General features: G+C 42.1%; 1 protein-coding gene across 1 annotated transcript; it reads right to left on the bottom strand.

Annotated features, from left to right (window-relative positions):
* Positions 1 to 4,512: 4,512 nt before the first annotated feature.
* adora1b (adenosine A1 receptor b) lies at positions 4,513 to 7,303 on the bottom strand (the record flags this gene model as incomplete). Its single annotated transcript, XM_083919883.1, has 2 exons — positions 6,954 to 7,303; positions 4,513 to 5,329 (listed from the first exon to the last, which is right to left on the bottom strand). The coding sequence occupies exons 1-2, from the start codon at positions 7,292 to 7,294 to the stop codon at positions 4,513 to 4,515; spliced, it is 1,158 nt and encodes a 385-aa protein (XP_083776009.1). The 5' UTR covers positions 7,295 to 7,303.
* Positions 7,304 to 11,796: the final 4,493 nt, after the last annotated feature.

Raw genomic sequence — 11,796 nt, 5'->3', positions numbered from 1 at the left:
GTTAAATTCACAGCTAAAGATGAGGACAGTTAATCTGCTCTGTGTAATTGCTTTGCCCTATCACAACTATTTATCTAAAATATGTTTCATATCATTGCATCTTAATAGGCCGTGTTCAGTTAGCTACCGCATGCAAATTTTCCATATGCTGCAAATTTGCATTCACTCATTCACTTTTTTTTTGCAGCTTCTCTTTTTTATGCACATGAGTTTAGATGTAGCCTCTCATTAGCTGTGATGCCAACTAGGAATTGATGTTCCCACATCGCTGTATCATAACACAGATGAGTCCGACAGATGTTTTTATAGCAAAGGTAGAATTGGTGCCATTATTTTCACGGCTGATTGCTCTCCTGTGGAATCGCACGTGCGGAAGACTGCCAACAACGAACTGTATATGACGGTGGATATAGTTTGTGCCTTATAGTATAACGCCCTTTTAATGTAGCACTTCTTGTGTGGGCGTTATCCTTCCTTCATCCTTCAAAGCTCTGCACTGGAGCTGTGTTACAGCTGTTCCCTAAGACAGGACAGTGCTGTGATGGTATATAAAGTGTTCTGACAAGGAGCTTTGTTTCCTGTTTTGCAGCAGCACCGGGGGCACAACACGCTTGGTTATTCATGACGCCTGATCAGAGCCCAGGTAGATCAAACCACTCCTCCATTTTTAATGAATAAAAGCCCATTTCCGGGACACAAATGTCATGTGATGCATTTTCCCCTCAGCCCGCCCTGGAGGTAGTGAGAGTCTTTGGGGGACTGGAAGGTCAGTGCCGGTCTTCATGCTAATGTTAAGAGCTAAACATTGATCTGAAACATAGTTGAAACGCCTGTTCTGAAGAAATATTGATCCAAACAGGTGGATTTCAGGGTACAAGGATAGCTACACTGGATGTCACTTGCTCTCTTGAAATTACAATACTAATATTTGTTAGTTTGCATTTATTTCCAACCACATCTTTACCACAATTCACCTTTCCTGAGAACTCCAATTACAAATGTGCACCAAGCCATTAACTGAATCTAATGTAAATGTAATAGCAAATGTGTCTCACCATTAAATATAAGGTTACTACACCCTGAACCTGGTTTTACTGCAGAATGTGAATATGAACTGGTAGAAAGGCCGGCCCCTCTCCTTCCCTCAGGATCTGCGGTTAGCACCCACATTAGCCTCAAGGACAGCAGGTCGCTGCAGGGAAAGGTCACCTCCACTGGAAATACAAAGCTCAAGTATTTCCTTTCCTTTTATTTGTTGTTCTTATCTGACGTCTCTTTCCACTTGATATTCAGTCCTTTCCTGAAACTCAGCTTCTGTGCTCAGGAAACAAAGCCAACAGGATAAGAATAGCCTCTGAGACTGAATTATAAGTGTTCGACTGCATGTAAAACATTCCTAATATTGAACCAGACTATTGATTTATATAAGCTCAGCACCAAATCACATGAAAGCATGCACGTGTCTAGTTTATTCTCTGCTGTATGGATTCTAGACGTGTTACTGTATATCTGGAAGAGGAGACTGAAGTGAATCTGCTGGCAATTTGAGAGATGGAGTCTCTAAATACAGCAATAGTGCGCACTCTTTGCTAGGATTATGTGGTCTTTCCAAGAACTTTATACATCGGCACATATCAAAGAAACTAATACATTTCATAGAGAGGAGAAATGGGATGTCGGAGCTGTGACAACTCTCGACTGTTATCTAAGAGCCACTCGCTGCTTTATTGCAGTAGTAATGAGAATTCTGACAGAGCTGCCAAGCTGCAGCAAGGTACCAACAGAAAGCTGAGATATCTGGGGCTTAAAGTTTTGATTGCCGTGGAAGAATTACAACTGAGGAAGCGGTGACTCGTCAAGAGGACTGAATTGGTAGAAAATAATATATTTATCATTACTAAATAAAAAAAACAGGCGTGGGTGGGTGTCTTTTCGGAGTGTATCCTCTTTTAGCATACAGGAATAATGGATGGATAACATCTGCTTGCACCTAACTTTACACTCACATTAACCAATTATTTTTGTGGCCTCTTAGGGACAGAGGGACAAGCTGTAAAGACATTAACATATAATCACCTTTTAATATGGAGAACGCAGCAACATTTGCATTCATTCAGAGTCCTGTTTTCAAAGTCCAATATTCACTGTTGCTCAAATTTCATCACCAGCTTGTTTACTTGGTCTGAAATGATAAAGATGAGAGTGGTGAGACTAAAAAACACTTAAGTTGTGGGTTGAAAAACCAAAACAATGAGCTTCAAGACGCGATAAACCTCAATAGAAAAGAGGGAACCTGTAGATTCAGGTGGGTACAACGCCCAGGACATTGGCACCACAGTCTGTTTCCACTCAACAAAACTCCTTCAGTTAAGGATAGGTTTGGTTTTGGTTTAATGTTGATAATCACTTTGTGTCTCAAGCTAGAAGTCACTGCTGACTTTTTCTGTATTAAAGTTGTAATCCATAAGATTTTCATCTATTTAATTGTCATTTAAGATCCTATCCATCAAAGAGTGAGTTAAAACAATGGTGAGTGATCATATGACCCACTAATGAAAGCACATACAGATCGTCACTAACAGTTATGCTGCGTTAACTTGTCATCGGAAATCGGGAACTCCCAACTTCTGGGTCAGGTTTGTAGTAAGGACAGACGTATAATAGAAACATGTGTGTGTGTGTGTGTGTGTGGATTTAAGAGGGTAACATATAGCAAACGGACCGAAGGTAGAGAGGTGAATGTGTTTCCAAAAAGTTTACAAAAGAGCAAAAAATAAAAAAACAAGTTAACACACATAGTGACCCTGAAGGTAACAAGATGGAGGCTCTGAAAGAACAGGCTCGCCTGCAGTTACACCTTACAGCCAAAGGCCGCTAGAAACAACATATCTCAAATCTTATGGAGTACATCTTTAACCGAATAGTTTTATTGACTAAATCTAACAAAATTGCGACTGTTTCACAAAGTTAACCACATGTTTAAAACTGTGACCACTGCGATCAGTTATGGGGACGTGTCGATGTGCTGCCACTGTAAACGTAGGTTGTAAATACAATTACCTGTAGAGAGCACATTATATTATACATTTATTTAACTTCTATTTTCCTTAAGGGTGTGTTATGTACAGTCCAACTGGCCCATACACTGTGGACAAATCAAGATACAGGTGGTGTGGATTGTATTAAGGTTTCTGTCTTCTAGGCAGTCCGAGCATCAAAATGTCTGATGCCTGCTCATTCCCGGGAGATGTTAGTCAAGACTGCAGTACAAAATATCTTAACTTTACATAAGAGATTGTCATCCACTAGGGGAACATAGGTGAACTGGCTTGGCCAGTGATTCAAGTCTTTACAAGAGACCAAACTAAATTACTTTACATTCTCATACAGTGTTTTTATCTCAGTGGCATTGAACATAGCTTAATTACTAATCTACAGATGCCCCAGTTTGGCATTATGCAACATGTTGCGCTTACAGGATAGTTAAGATACTCACAATCGTCAGTTTGTCTTTCGCAGTCCAGTCCATACTAACTAAAATACTGAGTAAGGCCATGGAAGCCACTGTTCCTAGTGGTATGCTGTGATAAGGTCATCATCGGTCCATTTAGCAGAAAAAAGAAAACCCAGCTCCTACCACCAGCTGGCATGGAGGCTGCATGAACACGAACTTTAAGTGCATCTTGTCTTTCTCCCCCATGAGTAGCTGTCATGTTGCCACCACGTGTCTCCTGCACGCAGCTTCTAAAAGGTTAAAACCTCCCATTCCCTCCAGCTGCTTGTTTTCTTATCCCTGTCCATCTCCTCAGTAATGGAGGAGTGCTGCTGGATCCACTGAGGGGACTCAGCTCCAGTGGAGAAGAGTTAAGGGATTACAAAACCCTTCTATCAGCACACACACACCTCTTGGCTGTAAAAATCTCTCCCATAGTACCACTTGCTCTTCCACTGTTGTGCGATTAAGACCCTGTAGAGGCGATGAGCATCCAAAGCTGTGCTACTTTAGTCTCTTATTTACATTATTATTACATTCATATTCTTCAGTCACCGTCAGTTTAAACATACACACAGTCTTACAGTAATAAGATGAACCTGCTCTACTGAACTTTCATTCTATAGCAAGTTATAACGTATGATAATCTGGTACTGACCAAAAAACAATAACTTAGATTGCATGTTGTAATGTTCACACCAACTGTTTGACCATAGTGAAAGAGTTAAAGCTTGACCTCTTCGGTTTGTTACTAAGATACACGGTCACTGTCAAAAAGACTTCTATTATTGCAAGTTAATAGATACTTTTTTTCTCTCTCGCTCTGACCAAGTTTTCAGTAAATCCACTCCTCCTGAGTAAAGATAAATGATCTTCCAGTATTTTGGATTCATGATCTCAGTTGTTACAGCATCGTAGCACTTAATGCTCCTCATAAGACTACATTCAAATGAGGAGGGAACCGATGCTCTTGCACTGAAGATTACTTTCCCATACAGTGATCAGCTCCGTTCCTCGGCTTAGACTGTGTTCTGCTCCAGTAAGGGCGGATGTTCTTTAGGTTGTTGGGGTGGTTCGGCCCTCTGGTCCTGCTGCTGCTCAGGTGGAGGCGACTGCTGTTGGTGTTGTTGCTGTTGTGGAGGATCGGTTTTTGGGATTTCCTTCTGAGGGGCCTGTGGCGGTGATGCCTGTTGTAGCTCTAGATTGGGCATTTCTTTCCTGTCGCTGGGCTGAATCTCCAGAGCTGGTGTATCCTTGCAGCAGAAGTATTGCTGCAAGATTTTCTTGAAGGCTGTGCGGAACTTCTTAATACGGAAAGCGTAGACAATTGGGTTGACAGCCGAGTTGCCATGGGTGAGCAGGATGGCAATGTAGAGGAGGACTATAGGCTTCTTGCACTCAGGACAGAAGAGTGTGATGCAGTTGATGATGTGGAGGGGGAGCCAGCTGATGGCAAAGAGAAAAAGAACCAGAGCAAGAGATTTAGCAAGATTCAGCTCCTTGTCATAGTACTTGTTGGGGTCTGCGTGACTCGTGGTGAACTTCTTATTGTTAAGTTGCTTGTGGATCACATAGAAGATCTCTGCATAGATGACCAGCATGAACAGCAACGGCGGCAGCACCCAGCCGAAAAAGTTGAAATAGACCATGTAGTCCATGCTGATGACGTTTTCGAACTGGCAGGTGATGATGAGGTCAGAGCTGATGGAGCCGTTCTGCTGGAGGCGCTTTAAGTTGTTCCAGCCCAACATGGGGGTAAGTCCCACGATGAAGGCAACCGTCCAGCATATCACCACTGCTAGCCCTGCTCGCCTCGGGGTCACCAGCCGCTTGTACCTGCAAACAACACAATATCATGTCAGCACTTCCCAACACAGCGCTCTCAGGGCGCGCATACTTCATCTTTCCAGTCGTAAGTGCCCTTGGGCTTACAAAAGGTGTGATTCACAAGAGAGAGATAAACCAAGCCCCCTGGACACATTACACATGTTTCCTTGGAGCACACATTTCCACTTGAACAAGACAGTGTCTGCAAACACTTATCAGTAAACCTTGCCCTTTGCAGGACTGCTACTTCATGCTTCTTTTGTCCAGGGTAAAACTTTTAAATTGTTACTTTATATATTATATAGCTCTAACAATTGGCTCAATATTGTATAATAATTTATCACAGTGGTACAGTAGACACAAGCTGCAAGACTTGGCATACAACAAGAGGCTTTACAGGTCTGGCTTTTTCATAGTTTATAGTGTTTTATGGATAAGAAGCAGGGGGTAGAAAAACAAAAGGTACAGAGGCTGTAAAATCTTATCACTGCTGTCCTATGACTAAGAAATGACAGAAATCACTCAGTCTGATACTTGCCTAGAGGCTGGAAAACAGTTATCTGATCCAGCTTATGCTAGAGAGTGTGTAGAGCAATGATTGATTTTGATACAACATACGCTTTAGTAATTGTATTAGCATTACAATAACATGACCTTTTCTAAAGTGGAGCCAGAAGCAAAACAAAACCCCGTTATTAAAACCGGTGCCACGTCGCAGATTAGTATCAATCAGGGATGTATGTGTTGGGATGGGTCCGAGTCTGATGCTCAGCAAGATGATCATTATTCACGCAATGAGCCTGTGAGCCGGTCGGCTCAGAAGAGATCAGATACTAATCTAACAGCAGGGAGTGTCCCTCTTGATAGCAAATACAAGTTGTGGGAGGGGAGTGGCAGTAGAAATTCCCTAATGAGAGAAACACAAGGACACACTGACGTAAAAGTAGTTGTGGGAGACACCATTAAGCTTGGATGGATTTATAAGTAGCAAAAATATAAAATTCCTGACAAACTGCTATCATAACCCTGGAAGACTTAGTTGTGCGTGCAGGAGATTAAACCTCAAGGCTAAATTCTCAGACAATGAATTACCCCTCTCCTACGAATGAAGATTATCTTTCTCGGCCCTTCAGCACCACTGTTCAGCCTTTTGTCTCAGCCTGGTATGATAAACCACTGGTGGCATCGAATACAAAGAGGGATATTGAATCGATGAGAGCAAACCTGACCTTTTTCGTACCCTCAAGAAACACAGAAAAACATATTTCTCATGTATGCAACCCCACCCATAAATGCTCTAATTCTGTCACTGTGCTGCCACACATATTAGCATCTCCAGGACACAGGGACTAATTAAAGCTGTTGGTTGATCAAATGTGCCCTGGTTAGCTGTCATGTCAGGGCTGGTGAGTCAGATCTATATGCATAGAATGGGACTGACAGGATGGAGGCATAATGTGAAGAGAAACAAGACCCATGAGGAAAATCAATGGAGCACAACACTGGAGCTGGAGTGACTTGTGCTAAAAAACATTCTCACCACCGCCACTTGTCATATTTCCATGTGGCACAGATGGCGAGAAACAACCTTGTGTTACTTTCCACGTGCGGGGGTTATGAAAAACCTCATTACCTGGTTGGGATCTTGACCCTGAGATAGCGGTCAATTGCAATAGCCAGAAGGGCCAGGATTGAACTTTGCGTCAGCACCAGCACCGTGCACGCGACGAGCAGGCAGCTGTAAAAGTGAGTTTGGAGTCCGATGCTGATAGTGATGGCCAAAGGGATGACGAGCGCTCCCACTGCAATATCCGCCAGAGCGAGGGAGACGATGAAACAAAAGGTGTTATCTCGTAACGATTTATTAATTTTCACCGCCCAAACAACCATCACGTTCCCGATCACAGACGCGACCGCAATCACCACCTCCATTCCTATGTAGAGCGACTGCGCTGAGAAAAGTGCTCCGGGCATCCTTGCAGATGATGATTCTGTCCTCGATATGAACAAGATTGATTTCAGCGAAGCGGCGTTACGAGTAGCCGACAGAGCGGTCCTGGATTATTCTTTTGTCACTACAGTTTCCAAATGAGCCGTGCGTCCGATCAGTTTTCACGGTGCCCACATTCTCTTAGTTACCAGATATGAGTTGCAAAGAAGGAAAGAAATCCAGTTATTTTAAGGGGGAAGAAGCGCGTAGCGTGAGGGCTTTTCCTTTGGAGCAGGTGTTGTGGTCCGGTGGCTGTTGTGCGTCGCTCCTTCTCTGTGCCCTGCGCCTCCACTTGGCTGAATACACCTGCTCCTGGTGAGAGCAGCATCCTCTCCGTGCGCTCCGATTTATCCAAGAGGGCGCTTCGTCTTCATCGGTCTATGTTTATGAATTTGATAAAGCAGGTTTTACAAAAGCAAAATAAGAAGGTATCTTCTGGATGAAAGCGCGCACAGTTGTAGCTCCTGCGCAGGCGGATGCTCCCTCTTTCTCTCCCCCCTCACTGTGCTTTCAGTGAGAGCAATAATGCAGTTGCCAAATATAGCTGCGCGGTTTTCTCGCTTTCTTTGTTCCATTCAGATGTATTGTCTTTGTTTCTTTCAAATCTATATTCTTTGTTTGGGTAGGAGTCCGTCTATTTCCTTGGTGGGGGGCGACTGTTTCATTTTCCCCATGCAGAAATAAATAAATGCGACTGTAGGCTGCTGCTGCGGGACCGTCCCAAGGAAGTCAGGTGCAGAGGTGAGCTCACCCTCATTTTCTATACCATGGCACGCACGCCTTTCTCCCACGCCCTTGCAAATGCTAATGGACCTTGCTCGGTTGCCCATTGTTCTGATAAGAGGTGAAGCAGTGAACTGCCACAGAATAACACAGATAAAGCTATTGGAAGTGGCAGAGATCATAAATACAATTCCCTACACGATAAAGGACTGAGCAAACAGTGGTACAATATGATAGCAGGCAAAATGACTTCCTACTGTAGCTATATTGGGGCCAAACATTAAAAAAGTTGTAATAGTCCTAGTTTGTCAGAATTTGGGGGCTCATCCTAATTTTGAAACTCTACTATCAAATCTCAGAGATCTTGGATTAATTCATATGCATGTGTGATAACACTGACCCAAATAACCACAGCCCAATCTCCAAATTATTATGTTTAGCTCAAATCTGGGAAAAGCTCATAAATATTAAAATCTGAGCATTGCACTCTAAATTCTCATCAGTCTGGTTTCAGACTTGGATGGCGGTAGGGTGGTAAACAATATAGTCTGTTCTCTGGATAGGAAGGAATATTGCCATGTTCATTGATTTTTTTCTAAAACATTTGACACAGTGGATCATACGCTTCATGTGGATATTACAGCTGGAGCACAGACGCAGCGTGACCCAGCTGCCCCATCATGCCCCCAGCAGAGCGTTTCCATTATATCCAACTGATGCCACGTGTCTACAGGGACCAGCATTTCCCCGCTTCCCATGTAAGCATCCATGCAATGTATTGTAGTAGCTGGCTGCAATATTCGAGAGACGGGGGATGAGTTGCCTGGTCCTCATTTACATAAAGTTGAGGTCAAGGCTATAAATCATGGGTATCCTCAACTCGCTGCCTCTTGAAACTCCATAAAATCTTTTAAACTAACCTTTGCTGATCTAAAAGGGAGACAGAGAGAAAGAAGTAAGCAATGCAGCTGCTGAATCTAAGCACGGCTACACGAGTGGGTAAAAGTTAAGTTGAACTATGTAGAACTCAAGACATGGTTGTCGACAGTCATCAATCTGAATTTCTTGAAGTTACAAAAGGAGTGCCTCAGGGCTTATTACTCAGAGCTTAATCATTAGTAACATTATTATGCTGACGACACTGTTGAATATGCAGTCTGATTTTCTGGCTATTTAAGGGTCAGTGATTGAACTTAAGCTTTTACTAAACTGTGATAAAACTGATGAAAAATGCTCTTTACCATATCCCCGGTGAAAAATCTGTTATGTTTTACTTTCAGCACAATAGCTGAGTCTCAAATTAAACAAATCTCATGTTACAACTACCTGTGTATCTGGTTGGATAAAAAAAGAAATCACTTTTAAAATGCATGCTGAAAAACTGACCTGGTAGCTAAAATTAAGTTTCTTAGGAATATGCCTTGCCTTTAGCAGCAGGCTGTAGTTCATACACCCACACCCTCAAGCCCCTTGATGCTGTGTATCACAGCTCTCTTAGATTCATTACAGGTGACAATTTATGAAGATGTCGCAGTATCCTTTGTGAGAAGGTACGGCCGCCTTAAGTTACCACTTGAATGGAAAACTGTCTATTTTCATTTACAAAGCCATGATTAAACAGTGACCATTTTATTTAACGGCACTTTTAAGTCTTATAAATATGGAACAACATACTCTTTCTCAAGTAAACATTACCACGGATATCCTACATATGAATACTGAACTGGGATAACTGCACTCCCTCATTAGGCTCCTCAGGTGGAATAAGCTCCAGGATTTCCTTAAATTAGAGAAATTAATATCCCTTGAACAGTTTAAGCTTGATGATGTTTTATTAAATGAATGCACTTGTTTTTGAACCTATGGTATGTTTTGATGCTAGTTCATATGTTCTCTTCGCCTGGGTGGGATAAGAGACGCAGGACTTTTGGTTGTGACAGAGGGTTTTTGCACTGTAATATTGCTTCTGCTAAGGTGGTGTATCTGCAGGGGACCGCTGTAAAAGAGAGTTTTGCTCTAAATTGGTTTCCCCTGTTAAAATAAACATTACCATCCATCTATATCATTTTTGAATCCCACTGTTTTTTTCATTTACACTTCATTTCAAAGCACCTTACAGACACGTAAATCTGAACTACAAATAGATATTCAGGTCATTCTAAATATATTCATGTGCTTCAGACTTCAAAGACCTCGGCACTAAGCCTGAGGCCAGCCCTATCCTCCAAACTAATGAGAAATCTATAACAACAAGGCTGGCAACCGTATGACTGATTTAGATTTATTGATCATCCTCAAAAAGATATCTACTGCTTCAGATTTTGACCATTCAACAGCAGAATCCCAGTGACACAATAACCTTTTCTGTCGCTTTCTGAGTAACACACAATGACCCCTGAGCAGCCAAGCATTGCACACATACAAGAGTGAAATACAGCACTGGCATCTTGTGCTCCCTCGCTGTGGTTCAAAGGTTGACAGCAGGCAGCCGCGTGAGCTCTTTGACCATGGCAGGATCTCTTTTTTCACATCCAAACAGGAATGACTGTGTAGACTAGATGTGAAGGCGTCTCAGATGGTGCACTGAGCTCTCTCCATATTGCCTATATAATATGAAAAATTTAGCTGTAATTCAGTGAAACAAAAAGGTAATACTGTGGCCAAATGTGGAAGACCGTGTGTGATTGCAAAAGAATTTCCATCTGTGACCAGCCTCAGAGACACCAGTGTGTGGTATAGAGGTCAGCCAGTATACACTCAGGAACGAAGCAGCCATATGGTCCGCTTGTGGTGATTGGCATCAGACACACTTACATTTTAATGAGTATAAGTGTGGTAGTAATGCATGAGGAATCAATCTTTATAGAGTGCATATAAATGGTATCAGCTAACACACTTAATCCGATATAGCTGACAATTCAGAGAGATTGTGTAGAAGAAGGAGGTTGCGCTCAAACAATGGGATTCTCAGTGGAGCGCTAAACTCAGAATCTGACGCTCTGATGACAGCTCTGTGCCAAAACAAGTAAGCGTACATTTTGTGATGTGAGACAAATAAACAAGTGAAAAGTGTATATTTTGTCCTCTTTGACTTTAAATCTGAAATGTGCTGCCTTTTCATTTTTTTTCAAATTCAGAGAGACTCTGAATGTTTTCGTTGAAAAATAAGCATCACCATCAAAGTGGCATTTCCTTCCACTTTTTCACTCAGGTGAAGGTGAATAGCTCCTTTCACACATGCACCGCAAAACTGAAATTATGTAGACATTATCAGGAGAAGCTTATGTGAGAATGCAAATGTCTGAATCAGTTTGAATGGACATCAAACAGTGTTTATCGTGCCTCTGTGTACAGTTTAGGACACAGATCAAGGTTTACTGGTTCAGCACTGAGCAGATAATGATGATGAGCTATCGCCCTTTACAGAAGCTAACAGAAAAACATTTAAAACAGAGAGGCTTGAATTAATTTGACAAAAGGGAACTAGGGAAGAATATATCTGTTTTTGTACAAAATATGTAAATTCAAGCACTTTCACTATTTATGTCTATTTTTTTTTAAACTTTCTAAGCCTGGATTTTTTCCCTCAAATTCATTAACTTTCAAAGAGTTGTAGGAACCATGTCGCAAACATAATTTCAGGCTGGTTGCTCACTGTATTTATCTTTTTAGCAGCTAACAGACTCAGAGCAGGGAACACAGCCATGTTCAACATGGCCGACACAGACATCATAGTGCTGGTTGTGGACATGACGGCAACCTG

Source organism: Echiichthys vipera (assembly GCF_963691815.1).
Source record: "Echiichthys vipera genome assembly, chromosome: 9".
Classification (NCBI taxonomy): domain Eukaryota; kingdom Metazoa; phylum Chordata; class Actinopteri; order Perciformes; family Trachinidae; genus Echiichthys; species Echiichthys vipera.
This window is presented reverse-complemented; position numbering and strand designations above follow the sequence as displayed.